The sequence below is a fragment of the Cuculus canorus genome, chromosome 2 (genome assembly GCF_017976375.1).
Source record: "Cuculus canorus isolate bCucCan1 chromosome 2, bCucCan1.pri, whole genome shotgun sequence".
Lineage (NCBI taxonomy): Eukaryota > Metazoa > Chordata > Aves > Cuculiformes > Cuculidae > Cuculus > Cuculus canorus.
This window is the reverse complement of record NC_071402.1, coordinates 119,903,675-119,923,448: the sequence shown is the minus strand read 5'-3', so window position 1 is coordinate 119,923,448 and position 19,774 is coordinate 119,903,675. Positions and strand designations below refer to the sequence as shown.

The window sequence follows — 19,774 nt, the reverse complement described above, 5'->3', positions numbered from 1 at the left end:
CCTGTGTGACATTTACTCAAGCTTTATGTGACTATTTTATGCGCTGCTTAAAAAGAAAAAGGGATAATTACCACTAGCACAGTAATGCACAGTGCACACTCTGTCTATGAAATGCCCATATCCATTAAACCCACATCACCTGCATATAATCTGAATTGCAGTGCAGCTCTGTATCTTTATTTAAGCTAAACTTCAGTACTTGAGTACTTGGAGCAGTGGTTTAGTACCATATATTTCCTCCCTGAGCAAGCTAGTTCTCCTAATTATGAGGGTTTTGAACATTTTATTTTGTTGTGCATTGAGGCACGACGTGAGCAGCCACTGCCGATGCCTGCACATCGTCTGCTGTGTGAGCCTCGCCGCTGTGCACTCAGGATCCCACTGCTGTGCATTCCCCTGGATGCGTCACCAGAGCCGCGGCACATGGCAGGAACAGCGTGGGGCTCCCTGCCCAACCAGGCAGGGTGGCCAGGCTCCCTCCACCAGCAGGACCACTGCCCACCCAGTAGCGCTGCCTTGGGTCTATGGGGAGCCTTAAGCATCTATAGACTTGGCCAAGGACTCTGCTCAGTTGATTCCTGTGACCATGGATGCTGAAGTTCCCCCCTCTTAAACAAGCTGACAAAGGAAATGGTGCCAGGAGCTCAGTAAACTCCTCTGGGTAGGGGCCAAAGAATTGGTTTATATACAAACTCTGTGGAAGGGAAATAACACAAAGCCTCACAAGGCAGCTGAAGGCACCAATCAAGGGTGGTGGAATTTATATCTGCTCTGGCGCCAAAAGTTTCAGAGATAAATATTGCTAAAATTCAGTCAATAACCTTGATGAAATCAACTGCTTGTGTCTGCTGGTATGCTGGCTTGGGAATGGCCCAGCATCTGAAGCTTCACCAGGCTCTGGCAAAATGAATGTGGAAAGAGCTCGGTGTCCAGCCTGTCTTAAATCTGATGGATTAAAACCTGAGAAGTCCTTGAATGCTAATCCTTAATAATGTCATTTTTGCTTTCTGTTGTAAAACTGTGTACGTTAATGCTAGGAAAGCTTTGGTGTGTGTGGAATAGCCCTTGCTGATGTGGTACGGCAGTGCCATCGAGCCTTGTTCATTGTTTCAGAGTAACCTGCCTGGGTTTCTCCTCTCAGGAAACCATCCCAGCTGGTAAAGGCAGCTACTGTCTAACAGCAGCATTTCTTGAAGAAAAACCAGCTTGCTTTAAGAAATCTGTTAAAATCAGTAAAAAAATTTATGGTAGCAACAATTTTGTAAATGCAACTTTCAGGACGGTTTGTGTTGTTTGTGAGATCTGTAGGGCTTTTGCTTTGCGATTTGTAACTGGCTCATAGGAACCCCAAACACTTCAAGATAAATATTCCTTAAAACAAAGAGTCCTTTAATCATGGACAAGAACCTTATTTGTGGCATTTAAGAGCAGAGTGACAACTAAAATACTTGGCTTGGTTACAAAATCTAAACAACACTGAGGACATTAGGAGGATGTCTTCTAGACAGCGGTTGAGTTTAAAATGGAGAAAGATACCGTAATTTCTGATTTTGGAGTGCTGACATTTCCCATATGTCTTCAGTGACTATGAGCTTGAAATCAGCTTCACTTTGACACTGGAAGTTTGCCCAAGAAAGGTTTAGCAGCAAATCAGCAATATCCATGGCGTTTCGCAGATCTTGATGAAGGACACAAATTTAAAAAAAAAAAAAAAAGAAAAGAAAAGAAACATTTCAAATGATCTGTCTTGGGGTTTAATAACAGTGTGCTGTGGGATAATGTCAGAGGAATGTGGCAGAAACCCGAGACCCAATTGCTGCTGTCAAGCTCGGTGCCTTGCAGAAAACATAGGAGCTGAGCTTCAGCTGTGCCAGTGCCCAGCAGAGCCTCTGCAGGCTCTTCCAGGTTAGGGCTGGCAAACCATGTAGGTGTGAAAGCCTGAAGTCTGCCTTTGACAGAAAGCTATCGTAGTTGCTGCCTAAGCATGGAAGTAGCTAAATTCTGTGGGACCTTTTATGTTTCAATTATAATTTTTGCAACAGCCCTGGAAGTCTTTTTCTGTGCATGCTCACAGGGGCTCTAGGCTGAGTAACCTGACTCCAGATTCATTCTTGGTGAAGTTCTAGCCTGGAAATCTTCGTCTGCATTACCCCTGGGGGTAGGAAGGTCTGGTAGATCTTTGCAGAGCACTCCTGGCACGCACCCCCAAATGGAGTGGGGCTTTACAACAACAGATATGAGCGTGGGGGACTTCACAGTAGGGAGCCAACATTCTGTTCTGTGGCAGGAGACACATCTTCATCTTCTGGGTTGTTTGGTGTGACTGCTCCAGGGCACCTCAGTCCCTCTGAGCCAGGAGCCTCTGGGTAGTGCGGTGCTGGCAGCCGGTGCACAGGCTTTCCCTTGGAGGGAGGTTTGGAAGGAGCCGTATCTGCCAGCCCTGCTTGGGCAGCTGCTGGAGAAGCTGTTGGCAGCCTCCAGGAAACACCACAGCATTGCCTGATTTAGCTCCAAGTCCTGCTCCACTAATTTGTTGGGCTGGGAGTCCTGAGGGTATGGAGGGAGGAGCTCTTGTTATTAAGGCTTATCAATTAAAATAGCACCAGAAAAAAAGGGACTGCCTTTCTCCCTAGCTGAGCTAAGGGAAATTCAGTATTGTTTAAGACGTACAGAGCCTTGTTCCTCCAAAAGTTGGGTACTTGATCATCACAGGCCATGCACCCTTACTGGAAGGCAGCTACTGTAGGTGCTGGCTTGAGATGGGAAGAGCTGCACTCTAGTCTCTCTTGCCTGCCATTAGAGAAGTAAGCTCTTGGGCTTCTCAGTAAATCTGCAAGTTTTCAAACCTTGCTTATCTTGAAAACAACAAACTCTGCATGTTTCTTCTCCATTCTATACAATCCTTTTAATGATTTAAAGGGATAACCAACAGTGAACTTCAGGGGAGAGAACTGCCGGTGGTTACTGGCAGCACAGAATATGGTAAACACGCTGTCTCTTATTGACAGGGTGCCATGCTTTGTAATGTTAATTTCTGCTAATAATCCTGCAATACACTTTGACTCTTATGTAAAACTTTTAGGAGTTACCAGCAGCCTTTTAAGATCACTTATATTGGTGGGGAATTTGTGGTCAGTGAAGAATTTGAGTGCTGTGCATTTGTATCTGTGCCTCTCTTGTTTATTGATTCGAGTAATTTCAAGGAGTCATTCTAATTCAGGGGTCGAGGAGCGATGTGAAACATTCCTGTCCAGCCACATAGAGTCTCGGTGCTTCAATGTACACCCACAATGCGAGATAAGATTATTGCTGAGGTAAAAAACAGTTGAAGAGCCTTCTGCAGAAATATACCCTATTAAGTCTCTTACCAAGGAATTTAAGAGAAATAAAAGCTTCCCTGTAGGTCTTTTGCATGCCATGTCCTCCTCATTCTCCTCCCTGCTTATTTGGAGCAGTGTTGCCAGGCAAAGATGAAAGTGGGAGAACCAAGCCCAGACTGGTCAGCTGCCAAGCACTGGGGCCTCTGACTCACAGCTTCGGCAGCTATAGGAATAATTAAAATTCTCTCCGCGCTCACTTATATTCCTGTAAATCTTTTTTTGTTGAATCTTTGAAACAAAGTAGGATGGCTATATGGGAGATAAATACACTCAAGTCCTGAAAAAATACGGGCTGTACTCTTCACTCAGCTAATCAGCCAGACTTCTGCAAGGTTTTGTTTTATTTTAGTTTGGGGATAAGCCTTCTCCCTGCTCTGATTATTTTAAACATTAAACATTGATATATATATATATATATATATATAAGAGAATACGTCAACATGACGGACATCTCTTTTGTTTGATCCTTAAGGCAGTGTTCATTAATAGCAGCTGTACAAATGAGCCTTTGCTGTACAGACTCTGTCATGGGACACATCCTGGGTTTGCTCTGCACACTCTCCAGCCACGCTGCCACCTCAGCTGTGACAATGTTCCTGACGCTGCGGTTACCCCAGAGGCGTTTACTAACAAAATGCAGAGCATCCCCAGTGTTTTATTCGTGCGTTTTGCATTCCTCCGTGTCCAGTTAGAGGTGTGAATCTCCATCCTCCCCTGGAATGCTCTTTCATCTGGGGTCAGTGCTGGGTGGCTGTCAGCACACAAGTTAACTTGCCAAAACCAACACTGCCTGGGCTTGGAGAGGAGTGAGTGACACCATCGGCAGCGGGAAGATAGGCTTCGCACCAGGCACGCACCAGCACTGCCCAGGGCTCAGGACAAGGGAAGCACCAGAGGAGCCTCAGGGAAGTCTGGAGGCCAACTGGCTGGTGAGGAGGTTAAGCGTTAGAGCTCACAGAAGTAACAACAGCTGTAAAGGAAGAAAAGCCTGTCCCAGTTCCTCAGCCTGCCGGCAGCCCTGCACACTGCCATGTGGGGGTTCAAAGTTTGATATGCCAGTCCGGTACAAGCTCCCAGGCTGGCAAGCCAAGTGGTGCTCCGTGAAGACTGGAACTGCAGCTGCTCGGGGATGGAGGGCTTTGCACTGCTCTCCAGGGAGCCGTCCCACAGGCCTTGTGTTCCCATAGTGGTGTTTTCCTATCTGCTGTCACAGAAGGTCCTGCCTTTTTCACCACCTCACAGCTGTGCGTGCTCACTCACACAAGATGCAGCAGAGACTCCTTGTCCTTTTCAAAGACCCAACCCAGAGATGCACCGTCATGCAAAGTCAGTGCCAAAAATCAATTAAATACGTGTGTGTTTGAAGAGGCGAGAGATTTTTATGGTCTTGCTGGATTAGAGCAGCAGTGCAGTAGATCTTAGGTGTGCAGATCATACTCATTAACGAGCGGTTTATGTGAAAATCATGGTAATGTTGGTAACTTAAGTGGTGAGAATTATGTAGAAGTTTTGGTTATTTCGTAACTGGAGGGGGCAAATTGCTGTTAAAAACTTACCCATAGTCAATTGTGTATATTTATGTTACATCTGAGAATTTTTGTGCTACTAGAAATGACCAAACGGTAGTTTGATTTCAGCTTGTTTTGATGTGACCGTGTATTGCAGGTCTGTGGGTAATTTGCCCCATGGAGAAAACGCAACCAACCTCTTGTGGATTGATTTCTTCAGCTTACGTTTTGTTTTGTCCTTTCATAGATCCTTAGAATTTGCACAAGATACACACCAGAACAAGACACCATGACCTTCTCAGATGGCCTTACCCTAAACCGAACTCAGATGCACAACGCCGGATTTGGCCCGCTGACCGATCTCGTGTTCACGTTTGCCAACCAGCTCCTGCCTTTGGAAATGGATGATACAGAAACCGGTCTCCTTAGTGCCATCTGCTTAATCTGTGGAGGTACCGTACAACACGAACTCAGATGCGTTTGAAAAGGACAAACACAATAAGATCTTCTATTGTTTCACTTCTTTTACTTTCCTGTACTAAAACATGTAACATATCTATATGTAATGTTATTACATCTGTTATATAAACCGCTTAACACTAAAGGTTTGTTTTGCCCTGGTGATAGTTATTTGGTTTATGATTGATACATTTTTCAATTAATTATTCTGTCAATCAACCGATGCCATTGTTTGCCTGATAAAGGACTACATCCTGCTGCATTTTTTTGTAAGCAGTATATGGGTACATATATGAATGACCCTTGTTAGGCAGCTCTTACTCATAAACATAATTGGATGCACGTGCATCTCATTACATTCATGCAGAAGTCACTGGTGATAACTTTTTTTAGAAAACATATATCGAGTGTACTCCAAAATCAGCGTAGTGGCTCTGGTGACATGATGCGAGGGGGGTGATTGCAGCTTGAAAGGGCAGTTTTCAAGTAAAATCGGGTGAAGCCATGGTTTTAAAATATAGAATGTGAAATCTCGGGTCATTTCCCAAATCCCCTGTATGTTTCTGTTATTTTAATCACCTGCTCTCTCTCCTCATTAGCAAAATCTGGGCTTGCAGTAGAAACACACCTTGTTTGGTTGGGCCATTTGGCTGAAATACAGACTGGGTGCTACAAGAGAATGTTTAAGGAACAAGAGCCAGTCTTTGTTACAGTCAGTGGCTCTTTAGTACAAAATCATTCTGGTTTTATGTCTTTCTAACCATAACCCATCAAAAGCATTGGTGGGTTCCGAGATATCATCCATATGTGACCGGTGCATCCTGGTTTATGGATGATGTGCGTTGTCACTCAGGCAAGCAGTGCCATCTGCTGATGCCTGACGGTAACTCGTTTTGGTTTAATAGTGAAACAAAACAGATTGGCTGCAATCTCTTTGTACACCTCGGATCAGTGGTGCCTACAAAATTAATTGTGAAATACTGTTTGCAGTAAGGTATTTTCCCCTTGGAGAGGGAGGCACGGGAGCAAACTGGTAATTCTGGACCACTCAAATGACAAACCTTTCCAGTCACTTTCCATTCATGTTTCAGTCAAAAATGAATCTCTTTCAGAAAGCCATGATTTCTGCCCTTCTTAGGGAATATTCACTACAAGAGTGTGGGTCATAAGTGGAGAGAGAGAGGAAATTAATGGAATTCTTATCAAGAACATGGAAGAGCTTCTGTGCTTTGGGGATACTTTAAACCGTATGAGTGATATAATATTTTTCTACAGATCGCCAGGACCTTGAAGAACCTATGAAAGTGGATAAGCTTCAGGAACCGCTGCTTGAAGCACTGAAAATTTACATCCGAAAGAGACGACCCAACAAGCCTCATATGTTCCCAAAGATCTTAATGAAAATCACAGATCTTCGCAGCATCAGCGCAAAAGGTACAGAGTCTCCTCATCACTCAGCAATAGTGTCGATGTTGCAGTTGAGAGGAGACTGGCCTAGACACCTGGGCTATTGGTTTTTTAGTCTACCTAAGAAAGGTCCTTGTGAACTTTCTCTTCCCTTCTTCTTTGTGTAACTTCTGTTTAAATTGCAGCACTAACAACTTTCAAGACACACTTTGTTTACAGACAGCAGAAAACACTTGTGCATCCAGAATTACCCTAAAATGTGCTCTGACATACAGAAGATTTAAAACTGATTACCAGGATTTTGGAGATCCAGCATCTCTAATCCAAACTAACCATGCTTACACATGGATTGATTTTGTTTGAAGATTTTGTGTAGCCTTGTATGTGATAGATTTACCATGTGAAACACGTACAGTCTAAGTGCCATTACATGACTTCTCTAAAGCATGAGTGAAGTGGAATGCTTTCTCTTCATCAGAGAGGTTCCCCACTTAATGCTTTGTCCCTCGATGTGTACAGGCAGAGATCGGAGCCTGGCAGCTCTTCTGAAAGTCACAGTGGGCCGTCAGGACTGTGTCACCCATTGGCAGCCTCTGCACACGCTCCATGATGTGGCTTTGAAAAAGATCACGTTGCTCTTGTTCGTGTATCCCTACATCTCCCCAGGCCCCAATTTTAGACGTGTTCAGCTGCTTCATATATGTTCACCTCCAGACTCGTGGATCGGGGATGCACCAGTCTGGACACAGAGAGCCTGAAGTGCTACAGTTCTTATTTATTGTAGATTTGCTTTCTTCCTCTGCTTACTCAGCTACAGATTTGCTACCCCTGATAGATGAGCAAAGCACAGGAGCTTGCGGGTACAGGTACCTGTGTAGCTATAGATTTGATTTATGCCTTTGAAAAGATGGCTCATTTGGTGTGGTTTTTGAGAAGACTTCAGGGGAAAAAAAACAGCAGTTAAATCACTCAAATAAGTACACTTGTTTTACATTAAAACCAGAACTGTTAAACAGTTTATATCTAAGTTAAAAGATTAAGCTATAGCTAAGCTTATAAAAAGAAGTGAGCAATTTAATTGGATGGATTAGTATCAAAAGATTAACTTAGAAGGGAAACACCAGAGCCGGAAGCAAAAGTATCCTAAAAAGAAACCACTTACCAGGTTATCTAAAGCTTGCCATTTGCCCTCAAGTAAAGCAATTTCCATCCAACTGAATCCACAAAATAAACTTACAGCGGTACTGAGCTATACAAATATTAAGGGGACCACTTTCGTTCTACTGTTCTTGCTTGTGGGAAATCTGTTTCCACTTTCCTTCTCTGTCTCCTTACGTTCAATGCATAGGAAAGGATTCCTCTTTCCATTCTGACATAAGTATTTAACTTATATCATTAATGTTTTATAGTAGAATTAAATCGCACCAATGGACTGGTGGTGTCCTGGTGGGGTGGGTGTGCCCTGAGTTTCATTTGGAAGGATGTACATTAGGAGATAATGACTTTTGATGGTACATCATCCCTGAAAGCAATTACCAAAGCAAGGGTGAACCTAAAAGACTGAGAATGTCTCGTCTTCCTAGAGTTCGTTACACAGCTGCGTTCTTCTCTGGCATTAGAAGTATTGTAACAAAAGAATTAAGCGTTTGTGATACCAAAGCAAGAGATGTCTTCTGAGTTCTCCTATCCTGGTATTAAATTAGAAGTTTGCAGGACCTAAATAAACCACTGTGGCTGTTCACAGGGAGAATCCCCACAAAACCACTTGGAACAGCACCTGACCTGCTCCGTAACAGCAAAAAGCAGATATTTAAGGTGGCCAAATTCCGTTTGTCGGCACTGCTCTGACAACAGATGGTTCTCAGAGAAGCTCTCAGCAGAATTCTGCACTGATTTCTTTCTCATTACAGTTTGCCCCATTGTTCGTAAGTTATGTAAGAGACTTTTTTTTCCCCTTGAAAAGTTGGTCATTGCTTTTGTAGATGATTTTTGAAGCTCCTAAGTTAAGGCTAAGAACATAAGTTGTGCTGCCTTCTGCTCTGGGGTTCCCACTGTGACTGACAGCGTGCTCTCAGCAGCACAGATAAGCAGAATATATCCAAAAGTTCTTCCCTCTGGAATGGTTCTTCAATAACCAATTTTCTCTAATGTTGATGACTCTTCTTGCCTTTCTTCACATTTAAAAAGCACAGATTCCTGTTCCATTAGACTGAAATTTTCATATTGGGAATCCGATGCAATGTGTTAGACCAGATATTTGAATGCTGAAGTTTATAGCTACAACTTGCCTGATGTCCTGGTGAGACAAACCATTTTCCCATCAGCAGGAAAATGTGTAAAGCACATTAACACCTCAGTGTGGAACAGAATCTTTATTGTATATCCTTACTTTGTTTCAGGTATTATTCCAAAATACTCCTGTCTCTTGATGCTCCTCACCACTCAGTAGCTGAGTGTTTAATAACTGGTGTTCAGTCCGTCAGCTACATCCCTTGCTTACGACCATGAGGGTGGTGAGGCACTGGCACAGGTTTCCCAGGGAAGTTATGGCTGCCGCATCCCTGGAGGTGTTCAGGCCAGGCTGGATGGGGCCTTGGGCAGCCCATGGCAGGGGGGGTGGAACTGGATGATCTTTAAGGTCTCTTCCAACCCAAACTATTCTATGAGTCCCTGTGCGCCCGTTGCAGTCAGGCAGCTTTAACGCAGCTTAGGAGGATCAGGCACTGTGGTGTGGACTGGGGGGCACGTGTTTCCCTAACCAGTACGAGTTGTTGGCTTACGGTCTGAGTCCTCAGGCTTTATGGAGTAATTTTGTTTAATCCCACGCACGGCAGCCTGCAAAGCTCTCTTGATATAAACCTACCCGTTATTATCCTTGACAAAGCCAAACACTTCAGTTGAGTCGGATGTAAACAGGATTAGTGTGTCTGTGTACTTTAGTGGTTAATTGGCACAAGAGAAGATGCCCGAAATTTACAGAAGGCAGCTGCACAAAAAAATATCCTTTTGCCTCAATTTCTTCTTTTATGAAAAACAGTGGTTTGTTAAATTCTGAGTCTTCTTTTACGTGGGAAAGAAAGGTTCTGACTTGCGTCGCTGCAGTTCTCTCACAGGATTCACCTCACCTGTTCAACCCAAATCAGCCAGAATTTATTCATTCTATAGTCTTTACTGATTCAGTATGGATTATAAACTGCAAAGTATATTCCAATTTTATAAAGACATCTATGTGATCATAGTTCAATTTTTCAGTAGAATTTAATGCTGGTTTGGTTCCTTCCATGAAAAGCAGCACTTCATCCAATTTGCGCTATGGTAAGATCAGTCGCTATGTCATAATTTTAAATTATTGTGTTAAGGAGCCCTCATCCAACTCCTTTTCTTTGTGATCAATGAAGTCATTCACCTACATAACTTTGTAGGAAAGAGGTAGAGAAGGAGCCACCAAATCCATTAAAATAATGTACCCCGAAATTACTGCTGCTAATGCTGACAAAAGGGAAATTGTACAAATCATACTAAAGGCACGGACTTTTTTGTTTTCTTTTTAAAGGCGCAGAACGTGTCATTACATTGAAAATGGAAATTCCTGGATCCATGCCACCTCTTATTCAGGAAATGTTGGAGAACTCTGAAGGACATGAACCACTGACACCAACCTCAAACGGAAACCCCGCAGAACACAGTCCGAGTATCTCACCGAGTTCAGTGGATAACAGCAGTGTCAGTCAATCCCCTATGGTGCAATAAGACATTTCCCAGCTACTTCAGACATTCCTAATACTTTATGTACAGGGATGAAAAAGCAAGAGAAACATTTTTACTGCTGCTTAGTTTCTGGACTTAATATATATCTATATATGTGTTTATATATATAGATAAAAACTCAACAAGGACCAAGAAATTTTCATATGTATCAATATATACTCCTTGCTGTTTAAACTCTTAAAACTAGAAAATGCAAACTTTTGAAACTCTAAATCAGCCATTTCATGCAAAAAAAAAAAAAAAAATAGTTAAGCTTCTGTTTTTTTCCTCTGAACATTCAAGACTGCATGGTAACAAGACAGATCTCAAACTTTAAATCCTGGTTGCATTTCGATGACTTTGTACATACAAATGTATGGCTGTACTTTCTATACTGGATGTTTGGTGCTTTCCTTTTGTCTCTCATACCTAACGCCATCAAGACATCAACCACAGGAAACGGACTGCTGTTTGCATCCATAAGAGGAAGTTTAAAGGACCGTCTGGTTTAAGTTTAATAGGAAAACTTGTCTTTGATGCCCTCAATTTGCATCTCCTTCCTTGTAAAAAGTATACAGAACCTCACTGCGCTCGCAGAAAAGACATCCGTTTTGGCATTAACTGCCAGGTCAGTTATTCAACTGTCATTTTTTTCCACTGTTAATGTCGCTCTAAAATTTAAAGAAGCGGTTTCTTACCTCGCTGGTGACCTTGGCTACACGATTTACTGCTCCGTTTCTACAGTTACAATTGATAGCCTCCAAGGCAGAAACACTTCTCAGTGTTACCATGTTTTTGTTTACTTGTTCATAAGCCATTAGGGAAACTTCATGGGATGATAACCAGCAGACTCATTTACAGCTTTCCGATCGGAGAGTCTAGGGTACTTCCTTAAGAATCGATGGCCGGGAATTAGCTGGGTCATCCAGCCTTCCAGGTGCTAGGGAAGTACAGCTAGGACTTCCAGAAACACAAGGAGAGAATCTGCCACCTTGGCCTTGTTTAATCACCATGAAGCAGAGTGAAAACTGTGGTAGAATGGTTAACAGATTTAAAGTGTCAGTTTCTTAGGTTTCATTTAAAGCACTAGTGGATTTTTTTTTTTTATATATTCTAGCAAGTCTGTGATGTACTTTCACTGGCTCTGTTTGTACATTGAGATTGTTTAACAATGCTTTCTATGTTCATATACTGTTTACCTTTTTCCATGGAGTCTCCTGGCAAAGAATAAAATATATTTATTTTAAAAAAACAACTGTGTAGAAGCAGTCCCTCTGCTCCAGATTTTGCACGCGCGCACACACACACACACACACACGTGCACACTAGTTTTCCATTTTTTAATGTTTAAACTTCATTTCAAAAAGCAGGTTTGCTGTTTGCAACCATGACAATTAAAATGTGCTTTAGCACAGCTGTCTAGAACATCTCTACAAGCCAGTCAGACAAATACATGACATTTCAATGAGTAAAAAAGAGCATAAAACTGTAGGTGTAAGAACAAAATGTTAAAATGCCTACACACGATAATAAAAACCATCAATTACATTATCACATAAAATAAGTCAAATGTACAAAAGTTTGCGACAGAAGGGACAAAAGGACAACACAAGATATTTGTTGGAAAACATTTGTGTGCTCTTTGGGCACTTAATTAAACATATCAAAATCGTCATCTTCATCAGACTCTGCAAAATATTTCACTTCTTTTCTAGCCCGGCCCGTCCGTGGCTTTGGGGCAGTTTCGGAGGCAAAGCCTGACTGAAAGATTTCCACATCAGAATCCTGGTCAAAAACGGCCTTCTTGGATTTCTTTAGGAAAGAAAAGACAAATCAGTTGTGACATTTGTGTGTATGTTTTCCCTTTTAATATTCAAAATTGAAGGAAAATTTCTCCAACATCTAATTTAAACCTTCTCTAACATCTAATGTCTAAACACACTTTAACCTCCATTGTCATATTAGCAACCCATAATATGAATGTGCACCCTTTATGCAGGGTAATCCATTAGGTCCTGTTTACAAGAAGAAAAGAGGACAGAAGGAACTGACCTTGCTTGGGGTTGATTTAGGTGTTTTCTTCCCAGGGTTGTATTCACCTTCATTTTCTGAACTGGATGTCTTCCTTTTCTTTGCTCCTCTACCTTTTCCTAGGTGAAAGAACAGGATTGAACAATGTGTTTTATTATTATGCTTTAAATAAAACTCTGGAGTTCAGCAAATTCAAAACTCCTTCTGAAATTACTTATGTCTACTTATTAAAGGCCAAATTTAGTTTAAAACTCAAGCTTCTCCACAAAAGCAATAAAATAGAAGCATAGAATCGCTAGGTTGGAAGAGACCTTTGAGATCATGGAGTCCAATCCTACCTGCCCACTACTCAATAATATCCCTCAGCACCTCATCTGCCCATCTTTTAAACACCTCCAGGAATGGTGACTCAACCACTTCCCTGGGCAGCCTCTGCCAGTGCCCAACAACCCTTTTAGTGAAGAAATTTTTCCTAATGTCCTGTCTGGACCTCCCCTGGCACAACGTGAGGCCATTCCTTCTCATTTATACAGTTTGTTGGGTTTGGGTTTTTTTTTTTCTCAGTTTTAAATTTTTTATACCACTCACTGCAGCAATTTAAGCTGTCAGTTCAAGACAGACAAACTTCATCAGATCAATGACTTCTAAAGTACTACATGTCCTCAGTCACCTTCTGTTCTGATTACAGAGCATTAATTCACCTTTATTATTTAGTAAATTTACTGTTAACTGTTATCAACACTGGCACATCCTTTACAGACCCCTCTGATGATTACACCACTTGGTGTGCTGTGCTGTGACGATGATAAGTGGGATACCCAAGAACTGGTTTAAGAAGCCAGAAATTGCTACTGACTATACTACCAGAATTTTAGTCTTGTAAAAAGCTGAGATCAAAGAAAAATAAGCAGTATGCAGCAGAAATAATGAACAAAAGAAAAGAAGGGAACTATTGAATACATTCCCAACAGCGAAGGTCAAATAAAAAGTTCAGGCATTGTTTGTCAAGAAAAGTCAGGACACTTTTTGTGTCACAGAAAAGGCTCATGGCTGAGTAAATGACTAGTGATTAATTTACTTGTCAATCAGTGTGGGTCTAATTTTAGAGATACGAGTTCTGCTTCCTTATCAAAATGATTGTGAATCTGTGTAACAGAGAATTCAGAGGTGAGTGCCAAGCAGCACAGCACCAAACCTCTTACCTTTGGGTGCTGCGGTCTTCTTTGGAATGCCGAATTCTGAATCTGAGTCAGAGTTTACAGTCTCCACCTTCTTGGTCTTGGGAGCTCTTTTAGGTTTAGGGGGCACATCAAGTTTTGCTGTTAGAAGTTAGAGATACTAAATATGTTACATTCACATATTGGTTAGAAGTATTAACTTTCATTAGCTACTCCGATTACAGCATAAATAGCAGCTACTAAAACAAGATGAGTTGTTTCTGCACTTGGGGAAAACATCCTTCAGCTTTTATGCTAAAACTGTGAGGAATAAACAGGTTTCCTTTCTCTTATTTTGAGATGCATCAGTGCATTTAGTAAGTTCCATTGGTTTTGATCAAATACTTTTCCATCTTTTTGAGCACAAAACAGGTTACCAGTAACTAAAGCAGCACTGTAAGTTCTCGAAGTTGGACACTTTAAACACACTGGCTGCGTTACAGGCTATACGGATAGAAGTTGCTGCTTGTGATGTTTTTGCCTTGACTATGATACCTTAAACTGGTACCCACTGGAGAGGCACTGCGCAAAGACAGCTATGCCTTTCCAGCGTTTTGTGGTAACACCTCCTGGGCGATCCAAATACCTGGTCCTAACAATACAAAAAAAAAAAAAGCTGCCTTTGGCATTACGGATGGGGAAAAATGGTGCTTGCAATGGCAGCATTTCACATAAAAGACTTGGGGAGGAAAGCAATAATGCCTAGGAATGAAGTCAGCAACTATATTTGAAAGCAACTTAAAATGGGTCTCTTTAGATATCTCAACTGGGAAAAATCATTTTTACCGGATGCTAGTAGAGCTAAGTAAGTCACAAAGACCTACCAGTAAGCCTGGAAAAAGCACACAGAAGGAATACTTTGTATAAGCATCAGCAAAAGTAAGTAGCTAGTTATCAGCAATGGAGCGGTTAGTGCTACCTAAAGGTACATGACTTTAGGTACCTTAAGGCAATGAAGTCCTTCATTTCAGAAACAGATTTTTCAGCCTAAGAAACGGACTGGGGGGCAGGGAAGGGAAAGATTCAGGAATTTCATCGACTTGTAGATAGCAAGCAGAAATTGCAATCAAGAGAATCTTAGTAGAAGTGATCCAGTTTAGATCTAAGTGTCACTCAAGGTCAGGAGCTGACATTTACACATCCACCTACAGCACTGTGTATGTTTTGGCCAAGTAATTGTGCCTCGCACAGTTCCTCATGCTGTTAATGTAGAATCTGCCTATCAGACAGAAGCCAAGAATGCTCCATGGACAAGTCCAACCCAGCACATACACCATGAGATGTAACTATCTTCAGCTGGCCCCGACTCCTCGAGCTTGTTACTGATGTTAGAAAAGGGGCAGACTTCTCACTCACAAACAAGGAACTGAGGTGAAGGCAATAACGGGGATTTGAGAGAGGTGTGACACTGCCACGAACATTGGACTTGTTCTTCCCTTGAAAGAGTCTGTCACCACTGGTCAACTCCTGTGAAGTCTGCCCGTGGAACACCAAACTCAAATGATAGCAAACCTTCTAATTGTTATCTAGTGGCTAAAGCCCATGGCTTCTAGAACATAGAATCACCAGGTTGGAAAAGACCTCTTGGATCATCGAGTCCAACAACATGCATCTCACTCTGTACTATCTCTAGTGAGATTCTGAACCACCGCCTTAGATTATATACCTAATGCCTGCACAAGTGGGAAGAATCTCTGACAGCGACGAGATCACCAGCAGTTCAGCCAAGGTCTCCACTGGGCATCATGACATGAAATGGAGTCTGCAGTGGGGTCAGTGTACACGGGCTCTCAAGAAGCCCCAGCTTTTGGCAGAAAGTTCAGGAATGGCATCAGTCCTACAGCTAGAATCTCAACAGCTGGCTGGGCAAGGTGAGCAGGTGCTTATAACCAAAGGTTAAGGCTGCTCTTCAGATTTCTCTTAGGCTTCCTCTAAAGCACTAGGACCACAAATCTCTCAAAACAGTGCATGGAACGCAAGCTCAGCAGTAGCTGAGTAGTGAACTCCTCTGTAGTGAACACCAGAGATCAAGAGATTTAATCTTAAATTGATTGAAGTCTGAAAAGAAGCTGAACTCATACCTATTCCTTTATTTCTTCTCATTGAGAAGGGAATGTGGCTGTACAGATAACAAGGCACAACAAATGGTTCTTCAGTTTCAGCTTTCTATCCTTACAAATCCAAGCTCTGAAGCCACAAAAAAACCCCAAACAACTCTGGAACAATTGTTTCAGCCATGCAATGGGCATTTTTAGCGGGAGGGTGAGTGGATGGAATATTACAGTGCCAGAAAATGGGGTTTGGAGGGCCTGCTGATACAGGGCACGAAGATTACAATCAAGGAGACTACTAACAGGGTACAAGATGACCAACGAACTAAGAATGTTAGTTCCTCACTGCACTGTCAAACTGTGATCATAAAACTGTGGTCACATCTAATCCAGGCAAAGGAGAAGAGACAAAAATTGGTGAAAACAACCTGTCATATGCCACGGGGGAGGCCATGTTCCTAAGGTTACTCTGAAGGCAAAAATTTAACTTTTGCTTGAAAGATAACCTGTTTATACCCAATTTGTAAGTGTAAAGGTTAATTAGAAACTCAGATCACAGTTGCATTTTAAGGTTTCAAGTTAGGTTAATGACAACTCATCATATCCAGCTACTGCATACACAGTTCTCTCTTGTCTTTACTGCAGTACACAAATTTAACATAAAAGATTATTCTATTAGAGAACAGCTATTTCTGTAAACAATCTTCATTTATCGTTTCATAGAAATTCACTAGCTGAAAGTATTTGAGAAGCATTCAGACATTTGCTGATTCAAACAGTTTACAAATTAGATTAGACACGACGCAGCAAGAAAGAGATTCGAAATGGGGAAGTAATGGAGGAGAGGATGAAAAGATGCTGCAATTCACTGGTACGTAATACATAACACACGATATTTTTTTCTCATTTTTAAGAGAGTAACTTAACTATTCTAACTGCCTGCTTTCTTGCAAATTTCCTTGAAAAATCTTATTTGGGTAGAATTAATACATTAAATTGAGCTGCAAGTTGGCCAAAACAAGTTTTAAAAATGAAAGGGCACAGTATAACAGGACAAAAAAAAACTTGTGGAAGACAGAAGACAGAGCAAGAAAAAAAGGAAATTATCTGAAAGACATACAGGAAGAAAGGCAGAGATCTGAAAGCAACAAAACCCCCAGTCTATCACATCCTGATAACTATATTTTATAGCCTATTTAAACTACTGTTAGGTAGTAGTTAAATGCATCCATTTTCACCATTAATGATGGCAAGTGTCTAGCATAATCTTTAAAACACATTTAGAAACAAGTGCAAGTTTTTCTCCTAAAAATAGCACTAACCATTGATAAACCCATATTCCTAAAGGTAGACAGAGCAAATAAACCTTATTCCTACAAATACCCAAGCACAAACACAGAAACAAACCCAAATAATAAACACGCTCTTCTTGGAATTGTGCTTAATTCTACCATGTAAGATGCCAGTTCTGAAAGCCTGACTAAATATTGAAAGAATTTATACCTCTGAAGTTTGAGGAGAGCCTTTCGTCCTCCATTTCAAGACAAGAAACAACCGCACTATGCGGAACTTACTGTGATAGCCTGCTTAGGACATAAATATTTCTTGGGGGATTCCTCCTTTGCACTTGCTCTCCTTCCTTTTAAAGTAATTAAGCTAGATCCATTACAGAAGACTTCAACCTCAAGGTCATCATGTTTTCATTATTCTCTTAAGAGCAAAAACCTCCAATTAGTTGAACTAAACAACGTCTGAACCCAACTCCATGTCTGGAAACCATTAAGTATTGACACTTCAGCAGCCAGTGGAAAAAAAGAAATTAATATCATTAGTGGGCTGGAAGAAGTTCACACCCTATGCTGAATTTCACCGAGTTCAAAATAATCTAATGTATTTCCCACTTTGAAGATTAGAGGAAACACTGCAAAGGTGGTGGAGATAAGTTTTAAATAAATGCATTGGCTTAGAGGCCAATCCTATACGTACCCTTTTTAGCAGCTACTGTTTTACTTGGAATTTTCTCTGTTTGTTTTGGGGCAAAAGATGATGAGAAAACAGGAGCAGAATCCTCTTCATCACTGTCCAATTTTGTTGTATCTACAATCACAGAGTATGTTTAGAACAAGATTCATTAGCTGCATGTTTTAAATCACCAATATTAATTACAGCTAAAATTAATCTCAAAAAAGCGCTTCTGATACTACATCTGGGCTCTGGGTGTACAGTGACTTTCTTATCTACAATACAAGCTTTGCTCCTCTAAGGATCAGAACCTTCTTCCCCCTATTCCACCTTATAAATCTGTACATCCCTTTTCTATAACTACTGCGTGAAGTTTGTGTTTACCACATAAACTCTCTAATACCATAACGGTTGCTATAAGACTAAATAGATCTGTGAAAACAAGCTTACCATCATCTGTCTTCTGCGAGTAAGATGGAAAAGAGAAGATGTTCCCAAAATCTTGATTTTTCTTGTCTTGAGATATTTTCCTTCTTTCAAAGAGAAAAAAGAAATTATGAGTTGCATTAATTACATACTGAAGCATTTAGACATTATAATATCCATGTGAGACTAAAATCCTTTTTAGCACTACAAAGCATTTCTAGCATTTTTTATATGCTTGCAGAAGTCAAACCCCTAAAATCACCATTCAGTCATGAACTTAAGGCATTTAAAATTAACAGAATTATGGGGTTTTTTTCAATAGTTCGATGTGCCAGACTGGTACAAGATGGAAAACAGATAATCTTACAAAATGCAGTTTAACAGACAGTATTACTGACCATGTACCATAATTTGGCAAGTGTTAACCTCTGCACAGATCAACTGCAAGGCTGAAATAGCAAACATTTCAATTGCCTCCCCCCAAAATGTACAAGTTATATTTTATATGGTACATGTAGAGTAGCAACAGGCTGATGTTTGCTTTGTTTAGAGATTTCTGCATTCAAAAAACTTATTAGTATAGAAATATTGCTGCGTTACAGTACTTACTCTGGAGATGGCTTTGATTTGGCTGGGGAGAAGTCATATTCATCTTTTTCTAAACTGTCTGAGGGAACAAACTCATCCTCTCTGTCATTTGTAACTGGAGAGGCTTTTACTTTGAGCTCATCCAAATCATTGTTATTGTTGGCATCATCATCATCATCGGCATCATCTTCTTCTTCCGAGAAGTCAAAAGTATACTTGGGCCGCTCAGCTAAAAAAAAAAAAAAAATCACATACATACTCATTTCAAGATAGTTGTTTATGTTAATAAAAAAAGTGGAAGTCAAAGTGGAAGTCATTAAGCAATCCCAACCTCAGAGTATACAACAAAAAAGACCAGCAAAAGAGCTTTGTTTGAGCTTGGAAGAATATAAGGATGTAATTTAGTGTGTTACCAAACATCTAACACCACTGGTGGCTTTCTCAGATACCTTCAGTTAACGGCATTATGGAGACATCACTGCATAAGTACTTCTAAGAAATTTGAATCCTTCACTCATAACTGAAGTTTTCTTGAATCAACCATTTGAACATTCTTCCTAATCGAATCCTTGAAAACATGATCAATGATTTTCCAGAAAAATCAGTGTGTTTTTCTTAAACTATCAAATATTTATATATTTTCTAAACATTCAGTTTCTGATATTTTTGCTTTTCATGCATTGTTGAGATTTTTTTTGATAAATTTTTTTAGTAGCCATTTGGGCTTTTGCACCTTATATGACAGAGCAATTTTTTTTTGCAATGGTATTACCTTGTCTATTTCTTGTATAGTTCACTAGTTTTGTGAGTAATTTCTACTAGCATTTAGAATAGGGGAAAAATATTTCTGGACCAACTTACAAAAATCCTTCTTATCAACTATTAAGATCCTGGTCTTGACATTAAGAGTTTTTTTCACTAACGACACAGAGAAGAAAACATAATGCAAGCTCTCTGTAAGATATCAAGTTCTAAAGGAAGGCTGTGGTCAAAAGAAA

General features: G+C 40.8%; 2 protein-coding genes across 5 annotated transcripts in view; one reads left to right on the top strand and one right to left on the bottom strand.

Annotated features, from left to right (window-relative positions):
- RARB (retinoic acid receptor beta) overlaps positions 1-11,796 on the top strand; it is a 330,118-nt gene extending 318,322 nt beyond the window's left edge. For all 4 annotated transcript variants that reach the window (XM_054059052.1, XM_054059053.1, XM_054059054.1 and 1 more), the window contains 3 exons: positions 5,136-5,340; positions 6,623-6,781; positions 10,308-11,796. In XM_054059052.1, coding sequence (XP_053915027.1) covers positions 5,136-5,340; positions 6,623-6,781; positions 10,308-10,504 — 561 coding nt within the window. In that variant the 3' untranslated portion in view covers positions 10,505-11,796. The remainder of the gene's footprint in view (positions 1-5,135; positions 5,341-6,622; positions 6,782-10,307) is intronic.
- Positions 11,797-11,826: 30 nt separating this feature from the next.
- The window catches only part of TOP2B (DNA topoisomerase II beta), a 60,591-nt gene continuing 52,643 nt past the window's right edge, over positions 11,827-19,774 (bottom strand). Inside the window, exons 31-36 of the mRNA XM_054059050.1 lie at positions 18,798-19,005; positions 18,213-18,295; positions 17,787-17,897; positions 13,735-13,851; positions 12,554-12,651; positions 11,827-12,313 (exon numbers count right to left, since the gene is read on the bottom strand). Of these exons, the coding sequence (XP_053915025.1) occupies positions 12,152-12,313; positions 12,554-12,651; positions 13,735-13,851; positions 17,787-17,897; positions 18,213-18,295; positions 18,798-19,005 (779 nt within the window). The 3' untranslated portion in view covers positions 11,827-12,151. The remainder of the gene's footprint in view (positions 12,314-12,553; positions 12,652-13,734; positions 13,852-17,786; positions 17,898-18,212; positions 18,296-18,797; positions 19,006-19,774) is intronic.